The sequence below is a fragment of the Salminus brasiliensis genome, chromosome 21 (genome assembly GCF_030463535.1).
Source record: "Salminus brasiliensis chromosome 21, fSalBra1.hap2, whole genome shotgun sequence".
In the NCBI taxonomy this organism is placed as follows: domain Eukaryota; kingdom Metazoa; phylum Chordata; class Actinopteri; order Characiformes; family Bryconidae; genus Salminus; species Salminus brasiliensis.
The window spans coordinates 33,565,434-33,589,293 of record NC_132898.1 but is presented as its reverse complement, the minus strand read 5'-3'; the positions used below and the strand labels follow the sequence as shown (position 1 = coordinate 33,589,293).

At 43.2% G+C, this 23,860-nt stretch overlaps 1 protein-coding gene across 5 annotated transcripts in view; it reads left to right on the top strand.

Moving 5' to 3' along the window:
- plekhg5a (pleckstrin homology domain containing, family G (with RhoGef domain) member 5a) overlaps positions 1 to 23,860 on the top strand; it is a 54,717-nt gene that overhangs the window by 18,180 nt on the left and 12,677 nt on the right. For 2 of the 5 annotated variants that reach the window (XM_072665661.1, XM_072665662.1), the window contains exons 3-9: positions 11,563 to 11,704; positions 11,953 to 12,052; positions 12,565 to 12,625; positions 13,251 to 13,342; positions 13,512 to 13,648; positions 14,176 to 14,336; positions 23,397 to 23,585. In XM_072665661.1, coding sequence (XP_072521762.1) covers positions 11,563 to 11,704; positions 11,953 to 12,052; positions 12,565 to 12,625; positions 13,251 to 13,342; positions 13,512 to 13,648; positions 14,176 to 14,336; positions 23,397 to 23,585 — 882 coding nt within the window. Of the gene's footprint in view, positions 1 to 3,459; positions 3,556 to 11,562; positions 11,705 to 11,952; positions 12,053 to 12,564; positions 12,626 to 13,250; positions 13,343 to 13,511; positions 13,649 to 14,175; positions 14,337 to 17,003; positions 17,326 to 23,396; positions 23,586 to 23,860 lie in introns of those variants that run through there. The other 3 variants (XM_072665663.1, XM_072665664.1, XM_072665665.1) reach the window with 2 other exon arrangements.

Sequence of the window (23,860 nt, the reverse complement as noted above, 5' to 3'; positions counted from 1 at the left end):
CCTGCTGCTTTTGTTCAGGAGGGTCAGGCTGAAGCTTTAAATCTTTACATTTAGAATTAATTAAATATAAAAAATATAAATATAAAGTGCAGAGCTAAAATATATTTTAGTTTGTTACTGTGTGACTTGCTGATGCTGCTGCCCAGCACTGGTTATGTGGTGCCTCTGGTGTTCTGTGTCAGGTTGTGTTGTATAGGGATGGATCATATGATTAGGTCGTTGTCAAAATTCAGCTCTACTGTCTAATCAGTCTCATCGTGACCTTTGCAGTGGGCCACACAGAGCCCATGCAGTATCGCTACATTGTACGTATCAGTGAGCAGTGCCACAGAAAGCGCCTGCTCAGGTCTGTCTTGGTGGGTTATTTAGAACCGAAACGTTTGGCATCGCTGCCTCATATCGGCTTACCTTAAATGGCCGGAGAGAGGAAGCAAAGGAAGACGGGAGGAGTGATAGAAAGAGGGCTGAGGATAGTGTAATGTGCTGGATTTGGCGTATAGAGTCAGTGCTCTGGCTTCAAAGCCTCAAGCGTTTGTTCGCGCAGGATTTCCTGACCCCACCTTCCAGCCCCAGCCCCCCTGCAGCTCCGCACACGGACACTGTTGGAGCGAAGGGTGTGCCGGCAGGGAGAGCGAATTAGTAATCAACACACATTAAATGTTGAACTCTACTACATGGTGAGATGCACTGCATAGTGGAGGTACTGTTAACTGTAAAGACGATCTCTACGTATCTCTGCTAATATTACCTAATAATCGTTCCAGTACTGAGCCCCTGAGTATCTGCCAGTACTAATACTTAGCTTAAGCTTCAACCGTTTTTAAATCGGCACTTAGCCACTGAAAAAGCCCGGGGAGGAAAAAGTACCTTGTTGTAATATTTAAGTACTGAAGATTTCAGTAGAGAAATTATTACTGAAATAGAGTACTTGTACTGAATTAAAATTAGAAAAAATACTACACTCACGCTTACATAGGAATTATACATAGAGTTGATCTTGCTTTGATGGAGTAACTGTCTCTACTGTCCAAACAACAATACCTTCTACTAGATTCTGGAGGAACATTGCTGTGAGGATTTGATTGCATTCTGCAATCAAAGGTTGTTAGATAATCGCCACCCCACCTCATCCCAAAAGTACTGGATGGAGCTCCTCCACCATCATTCCAGAGAACACAGTTCCTCCACTGCTCCACAGCTCAATGCTGGGGGGCTTTATACCCCTCTAGCCCATAATGTGAATCTGGCAGTTCTTCATATTGTCAGATGCTGCATCTATATATATATATATATATATTTATTTCCTTTTCCTCCTCCACTGTGTCTGTAAGGATTTAGAGAGAGTACACAGCTGAATTTCAGGTGTGTGCTCCTGCTGTTGGCCTGAATCTGAACTATTACTGAAAGGCATGATTTCCTTTCAAGTTGGGCCAGCGTACTGTAAAACACAGGCAGCGGTGCCGAGGTTCAGATCACACCACCTCTCTCTGTCTCCTGTGCTGCACAGCAAGGCTGTAACTCATACGGGGAGCGTTGTGCGTTCAGCAGGTGGATACAGACCGGTTTGGTGAGGCCCAGAGTTCAGGACATTCTTGAAAATCACACTTCTGCTCAAGGTGTGTGTGTGTGTGTGTGTGTGTGTGTGTGTGTGTGTGTGTGTGTGTGTGTGTGTGTGTGTGTGCAGTTGCTGACAGTGCAGTGATCGGTGATTCAGTATTTAGTACTGTAATTAGGAATGTCTCAGTGAGGTCACACTCACAGTAAAACAACAATAACAGAGACGAGTGTGAAAACCTGATCATAAGAACAGTAAGGATGAGGGTCGCGTTGGGTGGGATATAAGGTATATAAGGTATAAGGTCATTTGGAGACACAGTTACAGTATACTGCCCAAACCCTAGTAACCATATATTCAAAGGAAACACAGTCAGAATGCTATCATTCAATACTATCAGTAAATACTGTAGGACGTATAGTTCTGATGAGCTGTTAGGAGGGGGTTAGCTGGGTTGCAGTGTTTTCAGACCTCTGTGTCGAATGCAGGTCTCAGATATTAGAGAAATATCTCTCTGCAAGTCTCCAGGCAGCTCACAGCTCAGGATTTCTAAAGCTGTGCCCAAAAACACTTCTGTGGGGTGCAACAGCTGTGCAGTTGCCGTACCACAGAGTTATAGAGAATATAAGACCACTTTCTATCAGAGAGAGAGAGAGAGAGAGAAGAGAGAGAGAGAGAGAGAGAGAGAGAGAGAGAGAGAGAGAGAGAGAGAATATGATTGAAGGGTTGTGTGTTACTATTCAGTATAAACACTAGAGGAGGGTGGGTCTATAAACACACCATTATGTAGGTGTTCATTATATCGCCTAGCATCTACAGCTGTTATTCTCCACCTGATACTCACACTAACAGCTTAGTTTTATACATTCTCAGGTGTGTGTGTGTGTGCGCGCACGCGCAATCAGAATATTTAAAAAGTCATAGATTTATCCTTATACATTTAAAACTTCAGGTTAACCATGAGACTGTTTGTTTTTTATATATTAGATTTATCACAGTTTCAAAATGGCTAAAAAGGAACGGGCCCAGAGCAAAGGTTTGGGTGTCTTTCATGATCAGTACTTGGTAACCCCTCCTTTAGCCAGGATCACAGTAGCAGCTAAGAGTCTTTCCGTTCTTATTTGAGGGATTTTTTTGGCAGTCCTCCTTTAGAAAGCTTCTATTTCTGTAACATTGTTGGGCCATCTTGCATGCCATGATCTTTTGAGGTCTAGGATCATGTTTAGGATCATTATCCTGCTATAGAAACTCATCCTTTCTTCATCTTTGGCTGTTTTACAGTTTAGATGTTTGATGTTTGCTTCCAGCATTTAATTGAATCCATTCCTTCCTCTAACAGTGACATTTCCCCTCTACCACTGGCTGCAACACAAGCCGACGATCCATCCACCCCAATGCTTCACAGTTGGAGAGGACTTCTTTTCTCATGACATTCTGCTCTCCCAACATATCTTTACCTATCTACCTACCTATTTACATATCTTTGATTACAGCCAAAGCGTTTCCAAAAGGCATCAGACTAGTTTAGATGTTCCTTTGAAAACCTCGTTTGACTGTATATTAGTGTATGTTTATCACATTTGAAATATAAAATCTCAAACATGCCTTTAATCTAAACCAAAAAATAATAATATATTTTATTGGCTGAAAGATCATGGCTCTCGTCCTCACGTTGAAGTTTTGCCTGTTTTCTATTTCTGCTTTTTACAAAGTTAGGACGTTATTCTCCTGAAACGTATGAAAACACACACACAGACACACACAGACAAACACACACACATCCTGCAGCAGCTTGCAGTGAGAAAGAGAGGAAGCCAGGGAAGGGGAAGAGGGGAAAGAGGGAGGGAGGGAAGGTGGGAGTGAGCGACAGAGCGAGAGAGAAGGGAGACCATTCAGGGAGTGAAGCTGTGCTCATACTCCTCTCCACTCTGTACGACGTGAACGCGGACCGCCGACAGGCCGACACTTCAGGAGAGGCGGGCACGTGTCCGCAGCAGCAGGTGAGTGACCTGCATGTGCAGAGTGAGCGTCAGCGCTCAGCTGAGGGGTTCAGACTGCAGTGCTAAAAGCTCTGAGGGGCTGCTGTTCTTTCCACAGACACGTGAAAGGTCTCTGTGGAGTGAGGCATACAGGCAGGTTAGAGAGAGGGAGTGCGAGAGAGACTCAGCAGTAGTGAATGTACTCTCTCACTGCAGTCTACTAATGGCTTTAGCGTCAGGTGGCTATACCTTCCAGCCGCACTGTAGTTTCAGAAAAGCTCTGAGGGGTTTTGGAGACATGATGGCAGACCTGCAGGGCTTTACCAGGGCTTTATCTCTGCTCTGACTGTTTCTCCTCTCTCTTTGGTATTTGACTTTGTTTGGTTGTAGTTCTGATGTTGGTTCCTCTGCTCAGTGTAATTCCAGCTGGATTTGGAGGCTTTTGGCCCTTTTGTGCAAGTGTGAGAGATATGCCATACTGCCGTGGGCATCACTGCTGAATTTGCTAGAAAAAGCATTTTAATAAGGGTTGAGATCTCCTGTGTGTTTGGGCTGTTCAAATGTGAGGAAAGGGCGACTGAGGCCACTTTTCCCCCCCTCCTCTCTGCCCTCCCCTCCCCTGCCTCCCTCTCGGGCCATTGTAAGTGACGGCACAAGGCAATCACAAGTTGCTGTTATTAACGTGGCTGCACATTCCTGGTGGCCGGAGGTGTCATGTGGGACGGTGTTGGGGTAATGCGTGTAAAGCTCGTCGCCCTGTGTGGTCGACACAAGACTCAACAAAGTAACAAAGAGCTGGACTGTGGAGGAGTTCTACTGTTTCAGACAGCGTTCATGTGGCTTTTGATTGGTATTTGAGCCTCAAATCTGAAGTATTTACAGTAGGATGTCACAGGAGAGAAAACCTCCATTAAAATGTTAGATTTGGTGGAATATCAGTGAACTGTATTCTCAGTAAATTGGAGATAAATACCTGACAGTTTGAACGAGGCTCTGCATATTTTAACCAGTCGAAACAATGGGAAACGTTACCCTGTCTTTCATAACAAAGGTTTGGGCACATTACAGAGTCAGAGTCAGGACTTGGTAACGCCCCCTTTGGCTGAAATCACAGCTTTTGTAGCAGCTAAGAGTCTTTCAGCTCTGGTTGGATTTTGTTCTCCACTCTTCTTCACAGAAGGCCTGTAGTATTGGGTGATTTTGCAGCACAGCTTGTTTAAAGTCTATTCCCAAACGTTCCATGATGTTGAGGTCCAGGGACTGTGGGGCCAAATGTCTCTTCAGGTGCTCCGTGGTTGTTTTGAGGTGAATTTTGGATCATTCTCCTGCTGCAGAATCCATCCTCATTCCAGCATCAGTCTTTTAACAGATGTTTTGATATGTTTGCATATCATAAATCCAGGATTTGCTGATATTTTGTGGAATCCATTCTTCCCTCCACCTGTTCAATGTTGTCACTGCTGGCAACACCACCCCCAAAAAATGATGGATCCACCACCAAACTTCACAGTTGGCAATGTGTTCCAAGTATACCTTTTCTGATTGTGGCCAAAGTGGTCTAGTTTGACTTCATCAGTCCAGTGTTTGTTGCCAAACCTCATTGGGCTTGTCTAAATGTTCTGTAGAACTTCAGACACTGAAGATGATGTTTTTTAAAGCAGCGCTGCACAGGGGAGCGGCGCATTACACTCTTGACCCTCCTGAGGGGTTTGGTTTACCTTTCTTACCAGCGTATGTGTGCTTTTATTCAGTGTATAGACTTCTATAATGTATTTAGAGTTTTTTTTTTTTTTTTTTTTTACAGTATTTTTTTTTGTTGCAGTTCACACTCCGCTCTGATCGCTTAAATAATCAGCTGATTACTCAACTACTAATACAATCAGTAATGAGGTCTGTAATGAGGTCTGTAATTTGAAGGATAGGTTTGATTAAATACACACTGGACAGTGCTTCTGTACCTGCTGACCTAACTGTAAGCACCTTCAGTTTATTAGGTTATTTGGCCATACGTGTTTGTGTGGTGTCCGACACATTTGTCTTGTCTGAGAAGTGATTAACCTCCACTAATGCACTCTAAGCCCAGCTAAGTTCACTTAACTTAAAAAAATTGAGGTTAACCCATTGACCCTAAAAACGACACATTACTGAACTAACAAATTCATTTGATGTATTTACAGTCCTAACTGTATATATTAGAATATGTAGTTACACTGATTTGATGAGTTAACCTCAAAAGCTCAATTCAAATTGCACTTATTTTCTTTACCAAATCTCTGAAGAGTGGTTTCTGTAGTACTCAGCCAACACTGAGTAACCAGGAATATGGTAATTGCTCTTACAGCCTGCAGCACAGGCAGTTAACCAACGTATAAAACATGGTGTACACACAGGGGAAGGAAGGGTGGTGGGGATTAAACACACACTGATAGTAAGTAAAGGGGAAAGACCTGCAAACAAACTGTGCAAACAGAAGGTGCCAGAAACCAATGGGAGAGATTTCAGCTTTACTTTATAAAGTAATGTAACTTTATAAATTATGTTAATTATAACAATAAGCAGTAGAGCGTTACCACCTGCAGGACACTGTATTTAACTGAAACAGCACAACTGACTCGGGTTCACTTGGGTGCATGATCTTGAGAAATGATGAAAAAGAAAAGCACTGCATTTTTTTTTTTAACTAAGCGAAATTGTGAAATTGTGATGAGATGATTCAGCTTTAAACTCTCTTTGAATGAACAGGAACTTTAAAAAGTTCTAAAACCAGATATTTGAGCAATATGTGGGACATGTTCAGATTTTTGATTTAGGAGGGGGGCAGATTTAGACCGACTATAAAAAGCCTGTAAACTGGCAGTTGTGCAGTAAATATGTAGTAACACAAATAAAGGTCATTGTGGAATTACGATGGTTTATTTTCTAAATGGGCTCATTTTATTTGTAAAGTTTGCTTTAAAGACCTTTGTAGACGAGCAGATGAGTTGAGTCAGTGTTGGGGATAGGGCCGCTCCAGGAACGCTGATCTAGCTAGAAGTAGGGTTGTCATGATCAGATATGGAAGAAGTACACAAGACCCAAATATTCCTGTTAGAAAATACTTCAGCAAAAGTTGAAGTATGATTTATATTTTTTACTCACGTAAAAGTAGAAAAGTACTCGCTCCTAAATGTGCTTAAAAAGTAAACGTGTTTCTTTTAAAAAGGAGCTTCTAATTTTCCTTTAAATATTTCTTGAAATGTGTTTAGAGTTACAGATGAACCCAACCTTCACACTGAGGGTGAGTAAAGGTTCATGCTAGAACTGAAGCATCGTCTGTAAAATCAGACTCCACATTATAATCTCTGGTTTCTTCTTCAGCAAAAAGTAAAAAAAACTAAAACTCCTGTGATTAAATGAACTGGTTTAATATTCAGCTCCCAGAGAAGAACTGTGATGATCTGAACACTAACGCCCTGTTTCTGTCTTTTCTCTCAGTAAATTCATTTGAACACATTTACTGTTTCTTTGGTACCATAACTATATTAAATCAGTCATTTTTTAAACCAGTAAAAAAAAAAAAACCTGACATCACCCATCTGAAATCGCCGGGGGGGTGAAGCTGCGGGAGTGTGTCAGTTAGAGGTTATCTGTCGGTGCGGTTCATCACTTTCAGTAGTTAAATAGTTCATGTTTAAAATGAGATTACGAAGCTCAGCTCAGTGTGTTTTTCACACGAACCGAAGCTTCACAGATTCAGATTCACAAACAGCAGCAGTTTATAAACGAGTGTCGAGCCTGTTCAGAAAATGAAGTGAGTAGAAAGTACAGATCTTACCTGTGAAGTGTAGGAGCAGGAGTCAGGAGGGAAATACTCAAGTACATTTACAAATACTTCATAAACCGTACTTCAGAAATGCAGTAATGCAGTAATGAAGTACCAATACTTTGTAACTTGTCACCTTTGGTCATGATATCAGAATTGTGAGCTCTGTACTGATGTAATGTTGGCAGGACAGTCTCAGATATGTGAAATGCTCCTTCACACTTTTTTGGGAAGGAAGAGAAGGTGGGTTTAGACAGTGTTCATGGTTTCTGGGGGCTTCATCCCTCTTTCCTCACAGCTGTACATGTTCACAACAGTCAGGTGCTTGTTTGGTTGCTGTGGCTGCATATAAATACCCTTTACCCCAGAGTTAAAGAGGTGTTTGGTTGGTGGATGTAGGCCATGGCAGATCTCTTTCAGTTCAGAGGTTCAGTGACAGTATGATGATTTTTTACAGTAATCTAAACCTTGTTATCATCCCCCTGCATTTATACCATACACTAATATCACAGCTGACAATCTCCCACTCCTACAACACTGAATCAAATATTGGAGCTTACAAAGAACTCAGACTCCCCATGTGGGATTTACAGGGTGATACAAGGGTTCCTCAGGGGTTCTTTAATAAAGACAATAGTTCAACATAGAAACCCCTGTTTGCCTGAAGTGTACTCCAGACTTATTGACATACAAACAAGGTTTCACCAGACAAAGAACCTTTCATGCATTTAGTAGTTACTTTGAGTAGACCGGTTCTATAGGTTCTGTATAGAACCATCGCCTTTACTAAAGAACCCTTTGAGGAACCGGTGTGTAAGAGCGTATTGTCTCCTTCAGCACTGCTGGAGGGCAGAAGCGTTCTTCTAGATTCTGAAACTGGAGTTCTTGATGGCGGAGGCCTCGTTTCACACTGAGTGGGTCTCTTGGCATTGAAGAGACGTTTCTGAGGCCAAACTGACCTTTACGTAAATCAGCACTAATGCTCTCAAAGTAAGAAGGCAAAGAAAAAACAGACGGAGGTGAGATTAAGTAACAGTTTGGCTAGACCTGCTGTTTTATTGGCCGTTTTTATTTTGGCTTTTCCTGCTCTCCTACATACGTGCTTGCGACTTGCTGCTCTTCCTGGACAGTTGGAAGCGTTTCTAGAAGAAATGCAATCATGGATCATACCCATCAGCCCCTCTCTAGCTTATTTATCCTCTGTTAAACTCATTCATCAATCACTCTGATTATTTTTCATGCTATGTTGTTTTTCTCTGGCGGGGAAGGTGAAGTAGCCTCGCTGGTATCCTCTCATTTTTTCCGAGTTGCTTTTCTCCCATTGTTTGTTGGGTCTGTCTGGCTTTTGCGTTCTTCTTTTTGAAGAAATCTATTTTTCTCCTCAAAAGCCTCCAGCCTTTCGCTCCGTCACTCCGTTTGGGTCCAGCAGACACATTTGCTTTGGCTCCTGCAGCAGGTTTTGCTGCGTGTGGGTTTGTGTGTAAAGTCCTGGAGGAGATATTTTGGGCAGATTAGGTCTGGAGCAGTGGCGCTCGCCGCTGGCCGCAGGTTGACAACTGTTAGATTTCAGTTTCGTCCGTTTTGTCTCTTTCAGCCAGATTTCTTTCTTTCTTTCTTTCTTTTTGCTCTTGTGGTCTAATTGCAGTTTCCCCCTCTCTGACCCTTCCGCTCTCTGACCTGCTGAAGAGTACTGGTGATGGAGCTCGAATGGAATGGAGATTAGTCGCTTAGAGCTGGACGATATGACATTACTGTAAAGTTGAGCTGTGTATTGGCAGGATCCTGTCAGTATGAGGCATATTGTAACACTGGGTTATGAGTCAAAATATTGCGATACATATTTAAGAAAACTGTCCTAGTATAAAAAAATGTAGTAAAAGCAATGTTTTACATGGCAAGAGAGAGTGGTGGTGGTTTATTGTGGATGTTGAGGTTTACAGACGGTGGTATTCACCTCCAGAATTGCTTAATTGAATGAATTCTCCACCAGTGAAATCGTACTCATGCCACTGGCTGCAGCACAACTGCAGAGGCCGATTGATCCCCCTGCTCCCAGTGGTTAACAGCTGGAGAAGTGTTCATGCTATTGTGCAGCTTTTTCTGCACAGTTCCTTTTACTGAGTGATTTGCCTTCACTGCATTCCTCTGAGCAGGTATCCCGGGAAAGTTTCTTGGTCTTCCAGCTTTACCTCCAGTGTTTCTTAATTACGTCACAAATTGAGGAAACATTGAAGAAGCTTTATTTTCTTAAAGCTTTCACCGGCTCTGTGGAGAAATTTTGAGCAGGAGTGCCAAACCATCTGAACTCCACTGTCTGCAAGAACGCAGATTTCTGAAGCTTGGTTTTCTGGGTGTTTTTGTAATACGATAACAATACGACACATTTACAGTCAGTTTAGCTACAGCAGTTTAGTCCCACCTTCAGACTGTTTGTAGCTCAAACTTTTGAACATGGCACAATACAGGGCAACCAATCAGAACAGAGCTCATGCACAGTTTTACTTTTAACGGGTTTGAAACGAAAGCGATGAAGAGAGGCTGAGGAAGATCATGTAAAGATGAATCCTGGTTAATGCTGGAAAAATGGAAAAATGAAAATGCTGGAAAATGTAGGAGACTGACCCTTCACAGGACATTGACCTGCTTTAGAAACAGAAGGGTCTTACAGCCTACGTCTGTCACTGTCATCTGGATCTTGGCCTCTTAAATTCTATTTATGTGATGATGATGATAGTCATAATAATAAGAACTTTTATATAATAATAATTTCTCTGTGGAGATGGGAGGCTTAATCATGTCAGCCATAAGCACATGCGTGCAGCACTGCATACATAATTTCCACGTCCGCCAGAGGAGGAGTGTTCGCATCAGTTGCTGCAGATGAACAGCTCATCAAATGAACAATAGAAGGAAGTGCATTGAAAGGCTTTATCTCTCATTCACGCTCTATCTCTCTCTCCCTGCCTCCCTCACTCCCTCCCTCCCGTCTCTCTTTGTCTTTCCGCTCTTTCAGTTCCTGCTGCTACTGGGTTCATATACTTTCATAAGACAAATGGAATGCACTGCTTAAAGCTATGGAGTAGCAGAAGATGGTACATTCAGCAAAACCTACCTGTAGAATGACCTGGACCCCCTCCTGCAGTTTTTCCCTCTGAGATGAAGCTTTAGTTTGGTGAAGATGGTAAACTCATTTAATGAGGAGTTCAGCTGTGTGAGCAGGGTGTTGCCATATCATCCCAAAATGTCACAAGTGCGTGTTTTTAAATATTCTCACAATGTTGTTAAAATACAGAAGATTTTTAATTATGACAGTAATATAATATTTAATGAAACTGTAGTTCAGCAAAAACAGGACAAACAGTTCCAGTTTAAAGCTGTCCAGTATGACACTAACCAGCACTGAGCTGTGAAGTGTTCGGATTGTAATTATGTAAACACGCATCGTCTTGGCATGCTTCATCACTGTCACGCAAAACCTCATATCTCTAAAACAGCAGCTTTACAGGAGGAGGGGAGTCTTTCTAAACTTTTAGTGGAAGTCAGTATAACGGATTTTATTTTGGAGCATTTCTATTGATCTGTTTGTCACAATTCACATTGTCAACTTAAATGGAGGTGCGAGGTTTTTGTGACAGTTTACTTCCAATATGAAATTTTAAAATACTTTATTTAAAGATTTTATTTAAAAAGTATTAATTCTGATATTATCAGTCCATATTCTGTATTTATGTATTTTATGTTCCAAAAATAATTCATGTGTATACGACCATTTCCCCTAAATGATCTCTCTCCTGATTGGCTGTCCTGTATTGTGCCTCATTTAAAAAGAACTCTGAGCTCAAACCCTGAGAATAAGTATGAGTGGGCGGGGCTAAACTGCAGGAGAATGAATGGGTGGAGATATGTAAATTATAAATGAGCTGCTTTACAGCCTAGTTTCCTGATATGAACTGAATAAACGTCACGTTTTAGAACTTTAACTGTGTTTATTTATAGATTTATTACTTATTCAGTTAAAATGTTTTCCATGATAGAACCTGTTAAGACCGTTTCCTCTCTAATGTCAGATTAATTATTCTAAAACACGATCATCACAATTATTAGAGAGTGGTGAATCACTGAAAACGTGTGTGTGTGTGTGTGTGTGTGTGTGTGTGTGTGTTTGTATGTGTTACTGAGCTTCTTTACTAAAATCTGTGCCTGTGTCTGTCTGTCCTTCTCTCCAGGTGTGTCACCATCCTCTGTGTCAGCAATTGAGGGACGGCAGCCCGCTGCACCTATGTGAGTCATGTGACTCCCGCCACCACCCTGTTGCTGATGGCAACATGCACTTTGATAGGCACCCACGCTTTGATCTGCAACCTCAAGGTATGACATTTCTCTAGAAGAGCTTTATGGGTTTTATTTATGTTTACATTTTAATAAACTTTCATCTGATCTAATCCTAAAAAGCAAAAAGGACTAAAATGAAAAAAACTGGAGTGAACGTGTGTGTGTGTGTGTGTGTGTGTGTGTGTGTGTGTGTGTGTGTGTGAGAGAGAGTGTGTGGATAAAGTTAGATCAGAGCAGTCTTCGGCAGGATGCTAGTCTTGTCTCTCTTCCTGTCCCAATGGCAGGTTCCATCCTGGCCCGCAACGTGTCCACTCGCTCCTGTCCCCCTCGCACCGGCCCCCCCTCTGACCTGGAGGAGGGGGAAGAGGGGGGCTTCGATTTGGGGTCAGTTCTCCTTTTTTCATTTATTTCTCCATCCTGCCCGTGTTGAGCACACTTCAGAGCTTTGCTGGAGTAGCGAAAGAGGATGTTCCTGTACTTTCCAGTGGCGTCAGAGAGAGACGCTCAGGGTGTTTGTCTTTTCCTCTTGACTGTTGAGCTGTTTGAGGCATTTCAGGGAAATGGGAAACCGAAGCCTGAGGGCCTATTCAGCATAGTCCTAAACTTAGTACTGGGCTAAACTCCTATTTTATGGAACTGAATCAAACCTTGGTCAAACTAGGCTTAGTTGTGTTCACTGAATCAGTGTTGATAGTAATCAAGCATGAGCTCCTGGGTTTACCTCCGGATCAAATGGCGGTCTTAATGTATTGAGAAGATTGTAAATAAGCACTTCGCTTATTTTCGCTGAATAAATTCATGGTGGAAAGACATGGTCTGCTGAATGAATTGCAGGCGTGGCCCTGACGGAGTGTGGGAACTGTTTTACTGATCAATTAGGTGTCTGTGCTCTCTAGGGATCGTCGGAGTGGCCCTATAAAACTAGTGAAGAAGAAAACAAGGAGGAGATACACAGAGGTGAGAGGTGCAAAATCATAGAAGAGCCACTTTTGGGTCCATAAAGAACCATGTTCACAATCGAGATGTGTGAGTGTAAGGAACCTGTTAAAGGTCTAAGGAACACTGGGTCTATCTTCTTAAAGCCCACTTCTGCAGTTTTAGGAAGGTTTAGGAGGACAGTGGGATCATCATCGTAAGAGCAGAGCTGCGTCTGCAAGCTAAAGACAGCAGTGGCAGGAAGAGCTCCCTCAGAGCTGGAGGAAGAAACCTGGGGGGATTGGTATGATGGTTATAATGGCTGGTGGTAATAATAATGATAATAGTAGCGAATAGTTAGAGTCCATGTTAAATTCCATGTAGTCGGTAGTGGAGAGACCCCATCACTTGTCCCATCACATCACAGGCAGTGGCTCGGGTGGGTGGAGTCCTTAATAATGCTCCTGGACTTCCTCAGACACTCCCACATCTCTGTTACAAACATGGTTCTTCATTAAAACCGTCTGTGGTGTCACTCAAAGAACCCTCTGCAGCACCTTTATTTGTAAGAGCGTTTTCCTGTACATGTTCTGGACCTAAAAGCTGAAGCTAAATCTGTGTTCCTCAGAAATCCGGCTCTAACGTCTCTCTCTGTCGCCCTCTGCAGGACCCCAGTAAAGAGTGCTTCACTCTGAAGTTTGACTTAAACGTGGACACAGGAATGGAGGTGGTCCCGGCTGTGAAAAAGAAAACCTTGAGGTGATTTTACTCAATTACTCCCGCAGACCTGACCAGCTCTAAAGCTGTTAATATAGGGAACTGTGTCCCGTATCATATTTTCTATGACTAATGGTAACCAAAAACATGCATTACCTGATGGTCTATACTGATGCTATACTGTATCTCTCTCTCTCTCTCTCTCTCCCAGGGAGGTTTTGGGCACTGTATTTGAGAGGAAAGGGATCGAACTGTCTCGTGTTGATCTGTTTCTGGATCAGTCCAACACCCCCCTCTCCCTGGGCTTCGAGGCCTACCGCTTTGGGGGACATTACCTTCGAGTACGAGGTGAGGAGAACATCTCATCACATCTCATTTCTCTGCAACACATCTGATTACAGTTGACGTTATAGCAGACCGCACAAAGGTGCCATTGCATTTATTAATTATTTCATATTTCAGTTACATTTTGATGTGATTGTTATTTTATTTTGCCCTTTTTTAATAGAATTTTTAGAGATGGAAAATCCAGGTGTTAAAATTAGTTAGTAAAAATGCTGAGCTGCAGTGGAGCTGCTCAGGCAGGTTTTTCTTTTTTCCATCTTTACTAATTTTAGAATATGATAAGAAAATAAATAGTTCACATCACTGCCACAGCTTACAGTAGCCACATAGCATTGCTCTTTTAACAGTTTTACAGCATTACAGTGCTTTTTGGGTCCTCTCTGTGTCCAGTCAGCATGGTGTGCAGTTAGCTAGCTGAAGAGATTGTCAACTAGGGTTAGCTATATAGATAATACAGAATATAGAAATAATATAGAAATGGTAAAGCCATTCCAACAAACTGTGTCACAAAAGTGTGTGTGTGTGTTCAGCACGACCTGGAGAGGAGCTGAGAGTGGAGAGAGGGGTGAAGGACCCTCGGTCCCTCAGTCTTCCCATCATGAGGCCTTCCAGCTCTCGCAGTGCCTCCACCGACCGTGTGGAGCACGGCTCTCTGGGGCGGCGGGAGGCAGCAGATCTGCTCGTAAGTTTGGTGAGTTGTTTCATTTTCCTCTTTTTATTCCTCCCATCTCTCTCTTGTCCTCGTTTTCTGGCCTCCATCCTCTCCCTGAGGGCCAGCTTTCAGCAATAAAGCATGAACCGGAAACCCTTAGGGCAAAAATTTTGTTTCTGTTATTTCTAATATCCCAGGATTCCACAGCATTCTCTCTACTTCCCAAATGCCTGATCATCAGCACCTACAGGTCTCTGAACAAATCTCCTTCCGTTTGCCAGGAAAGATTCAGTTCAGTTGACTGTCAGTTCTTGGCTGCTGTATGGATTTTCTTTCATAATGGAAATGGTTTTGATATCATGTATAAAATGAACCTCATCGTTCTTTGGTAATTTGGCTCCTGATTCTTCTCAGGTAGTGTTGCTGCTCAGTGTCCTCTCAGTGTCCAGTTGCTGTAGAGATTGTAGCAGGGTCTGCTAAGCTTAGCTGTTAACCTACCGTGGACACCCACCTGATTTACTGGGTCTCTTCATATGGATATCCATTTATTTCATTTTAGATGGAAATGTCTTTGTGAAATTCTGAGTCTCGCCAGAAGTTCTTTAATAAGTTTTGACCTCGGCTATCTTTAGAGGAAAATCACATCTGTATTGCCATCATAATGACCAATGCTCTGGAATAACGGGAGAAAGAGCTGTTTTTAATGTGAGCAGTAAAAATGGCGATGTTGGCGTTTCAATGTACAAATACTTTTCTTGCCTTTGAAATATATATCAGACTAAAATATGCTTTCCTAAGACCACTTTATTGGTCAGGCCCCAGTTTCTGAGTGTACAATTTAAGCTGTAAAGCACCTCCTGCAGACCAGACATAACGTCCTGAAAGTTCATGACCTTAAACCTCTAGACTGTAAAGCCTCTGATGATGATGTTTACCCAGTGATTTCGGGAAGTGTGATCTGTTGATTCATAGTCCATGTATGGTGTGATTCCCGCCCACAAATGGTACAGCACAACTGTAGGTTTTGGAGCAGCGGGTGGAAAACCTTAGCAAGAAATGTTTGTGGTTGGATCATTTAAAATGATAGATTTGGAAATATTTGGATACAGAAATCTGGACTGAGCTCCTTTATGACTCAGCTTTCACTTAAACACATGGCAGCTTAAGGAATGAATGAACGTCCAACTGGAAGTATTCAGCTGAAGCGTATGGTAGAACCATTGAGAGCCAGAGGTGGTGGAAGGTCTCTGTGTAGGGTCAGCAAACAGAAGGTTCCGTTTTCCATTTCAGCACCAATGTTTACAGATTCTTGTGTTCACACCGCCTGTGAGAGTATTGTGGCAGATGAGCCGCACCAACAGAACGGGTGATTTATTTATTTATTTATTTATTTATTTTTTGGGGGGGGGGGGGTTGCCCTCACTGTCCTTCTCCAAACATTATTTGTGTCATTTTTTAAAACCTTTTTGTAGATGCTGAAGATGCTGGATCATGGACTCTGTGCTTGCGTGTTGCACCTGGTGTGACTTCAGATCGTCTCTTGCCCAAAGACCCTTATACTCCAGTGTGAGTGGGCCAGTGTCCAGCACAGTTTGTTGTTGAAGTTTGGCTGATGGCAGCCGTGCAGATTGTTGCAGCACAGCGGCATACTTGTGTCCCACCAACATATCCACCACTCACCGAGTCCTAAATGTGGCGAGAAGCATTCCCTGCACCCATAGACCAAGGGCACTCGGTTCATTGGCTGTTTAGGATTTGTCAGTCATGCTGTTTTGCATGACCAATTTGCATAGAGCCCTCCACAGGTGTTCAAAGTTCAAAGCCTTGTGTGTTAGTGCTTCCTCGTGATTCTCTAAAAGCAACATCTGCCTCATCAGCATGTCCAGTAGACGATATATTTAACTACATCCTGGTCTTATTTTATAAAAAAAACAACAAAAAAAACACCTGTCCGGAAGGTTGAGCTTGTACAGCAAGGGCAGGAGCCACCTGTATGTGATGACAGCGCCAGCAGTGATGGTTTTGCCTTGTCTTTAGTAACAGTGTACCTCTGTTGGCTTTTCTGCTGTAAGGCTGTTCGGGTGAGAGTGCATTGGTCTGCTGTGCCGCTGAGGTTAGGAGGCCAAACGTTGGCTGTGCTGTGCTGTGCTTTACCCAGAATGGCTTATGTAACCTGCCATAAAGCTGCGAGAGATAAGACACTGTGCCAGAGTTCTTGAGAACGATAGGTGCGGTGCCGTGTGATATCCCGGCGACAGGTGGCAGAGCGGGCTGGAGCAGTGCCAGGAGCTCTTCACCACCCCCATCAGCCCTGCCGCAGGGGTCAAAGGACAGTGCTGGAGGAGAACGGTCACTCGATGGGCTTGTGAGAGACCTATGAGGAGCTAAAGAGGATAGAGAAGAAAAGAAGAATAGAAACTCCAAACAGGAATCACATCTAAAAGATCTTTGTGGACTGAAGACTCCAGAATTAAAGTGGCTCAGCTGTGCAGACAACAGACATGAATTGCTACGCCTGAAGACGCTGAAGGCTTCGAGAAGATCTAGTCATCTCTGGTCCTACAGCCCTGTATTCAAGGACTGACCAAGAAAGGCATCTTGGATGGTGGAGGTCAATCCTTCCCCTCTTTGTCTTCCTGGGACTTAAAAATGTCTACAATTATTAAAATTATTAAAAGGTTTTGAGTTTTTGGGACCTTTTGGAGAAGTTCACATCCTCTGGTTTTGAGTTCACGCGTTCACGGCTTCTGTTTTTGTGGAAATGCCGAATTTCCGTCAGAGGACCTGGCATGTGCCCAGCCTTTCAGCCCTTCCAGAGAAGCCAGGGGGGATGCTGACCCACTACAGTCCTTTGAGTGAGTTCAGTCTGCAGCACACATGCAGGCCACAGACGCAGGGGCTGGTGGCAGCCCGCGTGCAGCGCTTCGAGGCCAGAGTGACCCCTCCTCCCAGCCCCATGTCTGTGGACTCTCCCTCCCCGACCAGCTGCCCTTCTGATCCACCAGCAGAGACTAAACAAGGAAGCAAGGTATTGATGCCCTGCCAAATGTCTGATAAGGGAAATTCCTGTACGGTGTCTGGGACCCTCACCCTAAGAGAATTCCTGTAGGGTTCTTAAGTTTGTAATCTTAAGGTCAATTTGGATTGTTTATGTGGTTTACTAGTGTACTCCAGCGATGTTCTAGATTATAGTAGGAATTTAAGATTTAAGATTATATGGATGTGTAACGCAGCTCTAAAAAATCTTATTACCACAGTTATTACTGCAGATCATGTTAACTGCTGCAAAACTAAACCTTTGGTTAGGAGCACAATAGTAGGTTATAGATTAGTCTTTAGTCTTTTTTTAGTCTATGCCATTTTATTGATCATTAAATTACTGTTTGTTCAACTGAAGATTGTTGGATATCTCAAAGGGAAAGGGGCCAAGTCAGTATAGATGTAGTCTTAAGCAGCAGAGCTGACCTAGAGGTTATTGTGATTTGACTATGAACAAAACTGTTTAACAGCAGTAAAATACTCCTGCTATTAATAAGGGCTACACATTTAGCAGCTACGGCGATGGTCCACGCGCCACAGTTCTCGTTCTAAACCATGGCGAGCTTGAGCCAGATGGACAATAACACAGATATTCAGAATAAATGTATGTAATGCTCCAAAATAATCAAAAATAGCCTAGCTGAGAGGAAGTGGTTTCCTGCTGTAAAATGATCTCTGTATCGTGACAAGAGAAATCTTTTTAAATCTAGCAGTGAAAGAACTCAAAACAAAAAAATATTAGAAAACGAAAAAATTAAAAGCATATTAATAAGTGGCTAGGCTGAAAATAAGACATTTTTGGACTAGATTTAAGACGTTTCAACAAGACACTGGCGTTCCTTGCAGGTGCTGTGGACTTTGAGTTGTGAGGCATGGTCAGTGTGGACAGTTTAGAAACTCATAGCCAACAGCTGGTTTATTAGCTATAAAGTTAATTATTATTGTAAAAGTGAATGTGACCGTCTGTGAGCTCATTGGACCATAAGTTAGATTTATACATTGATTTTGCAGAATTGCTGCAGCATCAGATCCCCGAGTTCAAACACTGGGATTTTGGAGGAAGGTTGTGTGGTTTCAGTTGTAGGAAAACGAAACTTGTTATATTACACTGTCATAAAGAGCGAGTTATTACTGCATTAATGTTTAACTATTCATTGGTACATTCTGTGTCTTTCTGTGTTTATTTTATTAGTCCTTTGTTTTTTTTCATCTGTCTTTACTGCACTTTACTGCTTTATTGACCTGTAGGTGTAAATTACGGCCGTTCTTAGAGGTGCATAAGACAAAATTGAGGAAATCCCACACAGACTCACACACTCATGACCTAGAACTAAGCAACATGTAGGTTAATGTGTAAATGTGGCTTTAGTTAATGGTTTCGTTGGCTGTCTCTTTCTAAACCTTTTGTTTTTTTGACAAAATATTATATTCAGCTCTGAATCCCATAATTCCCCTCTGCCTGTGTTAATATGCAGTTTATTACTATTGAAGAACTTCTTGTGCAGTTCATAAACTCTCCATAGTTTCCACAGACTGAACTTTGACCTGGAAGTATCTATCTACGATAGATAAAGAGTCAACTCATCATTGGTTCCAGACTTCAGATGGAGTCTGAATGCTAATCATGGTGCCTTCTAATTACTGACCCTCTGTACAAGTGGTGCAGGTTCGGGAGGTGTGTTCTGGTTCTACCTTGTTTCTTCTGTTCCAGCTTTATTGGCTTTAACTCTTAGAGTATATCCACCCACCGTATCTGCGGGTCTCCTGCCCTCAGCACATTTACAAATTAATATTAGGGGGTCGAAACCAATCTCTGGGGGGCGCACTAGCCATGTTTGAAACAGTAGAAGTGTAATTTATCAGTACATTGAGTATTATTATTATTATTATTATTGTTATAAATTATTGTAGCTGTAGCAGTAGGATTAGTAGTATTTGTCATGATGGTGGTAGTACTGGTCCTGTAGTAGATGATGTGGTGGTGGTGGTGGTGGTGGTTGTAGTAGATGTGATGGTGGTAGTAGTAGATGTGGTGGTAGTGTTAGATGTAGTGGTAGTGTTAGATGTGGTGGTGGTGTTAGTAGATGTGGTGGTGGTGGTGTTAGTAGATGTGGTGGTGGTGGTGGTAGATGTGGTGGTGGTGGTAGTAGATGTGGTGGTGGTGGTGGTAGATGTGGTGGTGGTGGTGGTGGTAGTAGATGTGGTGGTGGTGGTGGTGGTGTAGTAGTAGATGTGGTGGTGGTGGTGGTGGTGGTGGTAGCAGATGTGGTAGTACTCAATGCAGAACGTAAATCCAGTGTAGTTTTTTTTTTTTTTTTACATAATTGATTAATGTAATTAATTATAATTGTAATGAATTGTAATGAATAGTGAAACGCTGAGCCCTTCTTCAAAGGGTGAACAAATGCAGTGTTCATAGGGAGCCTCTGGCTCCTCGAGCCCGACTGCCATTGAGATTTGCCTGGAGAGATCAAGGGAAAGTACCGCAGAGCTCATCAATGGAGAAGTCGGCCGGCGGCTCTTCAGGATGTAAGCGGACTCTCATCACAGGCTCTTCCTCCTGTGTGGGCGGATGCCAAGTGCAGTTCTGTGGTCAGTTTGAGCTGGTTCCTCATAGCGCCCAGTATCAGGGAAAGAAAAGAGCGAGCTGTTTGGAGATCAGTGGCTAAAGGCACTAAAGTGAGCGGAGCTCCACCTCCCTCCTTTCCTGCCCCTGCTCCTGTCCCCTCTCTTCCTGTTCACACAATAGGAGGGCAGGATCCTGCCGTTTCCATGACAGCCGGCCAGCCCTCTACAGCAATGCAGCACCAAGCTCCTGCCTCAGATCTCCACCTTCAGGTTCTCATACACACTCACACACACACACAGAGGGGCAGAGAGAGGTGGATCTGAACGCCCGGTTCTGTTTGTGCTGTTGGAAGGGAGTGACGTCTCAGCCAGGCAGCAGCGCGCACCGCCGGCATGGTTTAAAGAAGGAGGCAGCTGCCGGAGTTTCGTGTTCAGAGCTTTCAGGATGCTCCAGATTCGCTTCTGATGTAGTGCAATGGTGAACAGCGTTTTGGAAATGCCTCTCACATCCACGGTGAGCTCCTGGCAGAATTTGAATTCAGATTTGGGTGGAGATTGTGGCGTTTGAAAGGCAGTGACTGTGTTCAGGGACTGTAAGTTTGCAGGATTCTAGTATGGCACAGATCCTGAGGACTGACCGTTATGTAATGCGTCTGAATGAAAAGTGTTCATTATGGAGGCACAGTGAGATTGGCTTTGTGGCGATATCAGCAGATGTTTGGATTGGACCCGTGTTTCAGAACAGTGCTCGATCAGGCAGTTTTGGCTCCAGATAAGCTGAACGTTTGATCAGTGCTCAGCTGAACACTAAACCATCTGTGTCTTCTCCATTTTACTGTGTTTGTAATCCTTTACATCAGACTTTACCTTTCACACTCTTACAATAAAGGTGCTTCAGGGTTCTTTGAACACTCACACACCTCAGAGACAGACACGGTTCTTTAGAACAGTTCAAAGAACCATGTAACTCCACTCTTCTCCCCATAAATAACAAACATGATTTGATTCATCATTAATTACTTCTCTCTCATTGTTTATTGAAACAATGGATGGATTCTGACAAAAGTGTGTATTTTAAGCTGGGAGTTAGTTAGTACAGGTTAATTGCTTTGTGAATCAATATTTTATATCAATATAGAATCAATATTTGATTATTATTATTATTTATTGCTGTCATGCTAAAAAACCTTATCTTCATTTTTGCTTGTTGCCATAATGTGAATCTGACTGTTGTTTACATTGTGTTTTATCTTCATTATGAAGATTGAAAGAAATTTTTCCTTTTGTATTCTTGCCTGTGTATGTGTGTGTGTATGGGTATGTGTATGTGTATGTGTATGTGTGTGTGTGTGTGTGTGTGTGTGTGTGTGTGTGTGTGAATGAATAACTGGAAGGCCTTCACTAATATTGGCTTCAGTAAAGCAAGTGCTTGATTGGTATTCAGGTTGACACGCAGGCTCCTCTGGAATGTACCATCAGTCTTGGACTTGTCTGTGGGTTTGATGTGTTAATTGAGCTAAACTGGCTCTCCTGGGTCGCTCGCACTCAGCGAGTCGGTCACTGATAATAAGGCTAATGAGTTTCCTGCCATCGATGTTGCAATGCAAACCAACAGCAGTTATCTCTCCTCCTCCTGCTTATGATAAGTCACTCACAGGTGTAATTTCAGCCCTCGCTTGTGAAGTACTTCCTCGATTTGCCTTCTGTTGGTGTATACCGTTCTCCAGCCGATACTGCTGCTGCATGCCCAGGGAGTTTTAGGCTAGTTTAAAAGCCTAAGGAGCTCTCCGTGTAGACGTGTTAACAGAACCACGGGTGACTGAAACCCAGCTCTGACTCTAAAGGTTACTTTTAAACTTCTGCTGATTGTAATCATGACCAGGTTCTTTGTAGGACAGCAAGTGTACAGTAAACTGAGACGCCGGTGTTGAGGATCATCCCAGCAAGGTGCACTTCTGAAAACCCTCATTGTTCCTGGAAAAGGACTGTTTTTACACCATTGTTTTGTTTTGTTTTTAACTGAAAAATGATGTGTATCATTAGAACACATTGTCTCAAACGCTTAAGTCATTCGACCCCAGGGACGTGGAGCGATTTTCCCTCAGCCTGTTCTTACATTCTTCAATTCTTCCCCATTGTCGCCAGCAGGGAAAAGCCTTTCCCGTGTTTTCCGAACGTTGCCTTGCCTCTTTTCCTGTTGTGACTCAGGGGTTGCTCCTGTTCTCCTGGGTCAGAGGGTTCACGACTCCGCTGTCAGTCAAATCCGTGAGGTTACGACCTCCCCCTACAGACACTGTTGGCAAAACCAAGATGACGTCAACGGCTTTTAACAGCAGAGAGGTTTTGGGGCTTCAGCTTTGAGCTCTGTCTGTCAGACCTGAGGTAAAGGCTGCTCGTGGAGACGTACAGATGGACTCGCTGGTCTTTGTTTATGTACAAATGTCCTGTTTGCATTGTCTTGGTGCTTCCCTACCTGTCAGGCTCCAGGCTAAGTCTGGGTCGGGAACACTTAAAAAATACCACGGCCCAACCCGAGTGCTTGAAAGGTCTCGTGAGCTCTGGGCAGCGGCTCATAGTTTGTATGACAGGAGAGTTCCTCTTCCTCTGTGGTGAAGACTGATCGCATGTCAGAGGGGTTAAATGAATACTTCAGGCCTTTTACCCTAATCTGGAGCGTTCAGTCTGCTAACATAGACAGGCCTTTTCCTGTACTCAGAAAAAAGCACAAAACCTGGTGACTCCGATGCAGCGTTTCGTGGCAACTTTTGGCAAATGGCAACTTTAAAAAAGAATTCATTTTATTTATATTAAGCTTTTTGGAGCATTTCTGTTGGTCCATTAATCAAGAAAAAAAAAATAAAAGAAAAACCTGGAAAGCAGAATGGGTGAAATCAGTGATGGTCTGTGACAGACTGCAGCAGACAGGCATGGAAACAGTGCCATGGTATTAGCTTTTCTTAAAGCTGCCAAAGCATGTGAGTTCGGTTGGGGCCTAAAGGGCCAGAAGCCGTTTTAAAAGCCTGTTTACAGCCTCAGAACAAAACGTACCTTTTACAAAGGCCTAGCAATGAGCTTTGCTGTTTTTTTGTGGTTTTTTAAACACAAGTCCTACCCGGTTAGCTTTTAGCCTAGTCCGCACTCGCTTCCCCAACTTTCTTAAGTTTACTGGTTAAAAAAATAAATAAATAACCTGGTCTTTCCCTTCTGATGTGAGTTTAGCTCCAGCTTGGTTCACCTGTGGGAGTCTGATTTGTTTTCGGGTGAGCAGATGTTGCAGAGAGGAGATGGTAAATGCGTTAGCTTTTAGCCCAGCACAGATAACCAAAACACCCAGGGAAGTAAACAGGGATATCAGATTTTCTTCTGAAGGACAGCAGTGTGTGAGGTTCATGGTTTGTCTATGATAATGTAAATGCACTTCATCAAGTCCAAATCTAACATATCTCCCTCCCTCCCGCTCTCCTTCTCTTTCTCCCTCTCTCTTTTTTCCAGGGTCAATCACGTCGGCGGAAGAACATGACTGAGTTCTTGGGCGATACCAGCATCCCCCCAGACTCGGTCTCCCAGCTGAGCGGTTCCCTCCCAAATTCAGCCACGGGAGCTGACCGGTGGAAGAACCGGGCGGCTAGCCGCTTCAGTGGCCTCTTCAGCTCTGGCTTGGGCAACGGCTCTGTGGGCAAGGTCAGTGTTTTACACATGCAGCATCAAAACACTCACCATCGCCAGACGATCACTAGCCCTCCTCACTTGGCAGACTGGCTGTTTCTCACACTTGGGCCACTCGTACTTCAGCCGTAAGGAAAGGGACGTCCATTTGTCAAAGCTAACAAGCTTTTCTCTACTCCGAGCTGAACCCTGGATGACCAGAGGAAAGCGTACGAGTGGAGCTTTCCTGGCTGTGTACACAGGATGTCGATGAAGTGTTTGTAGGGTGTGCATATGCTGCACCCATTTAC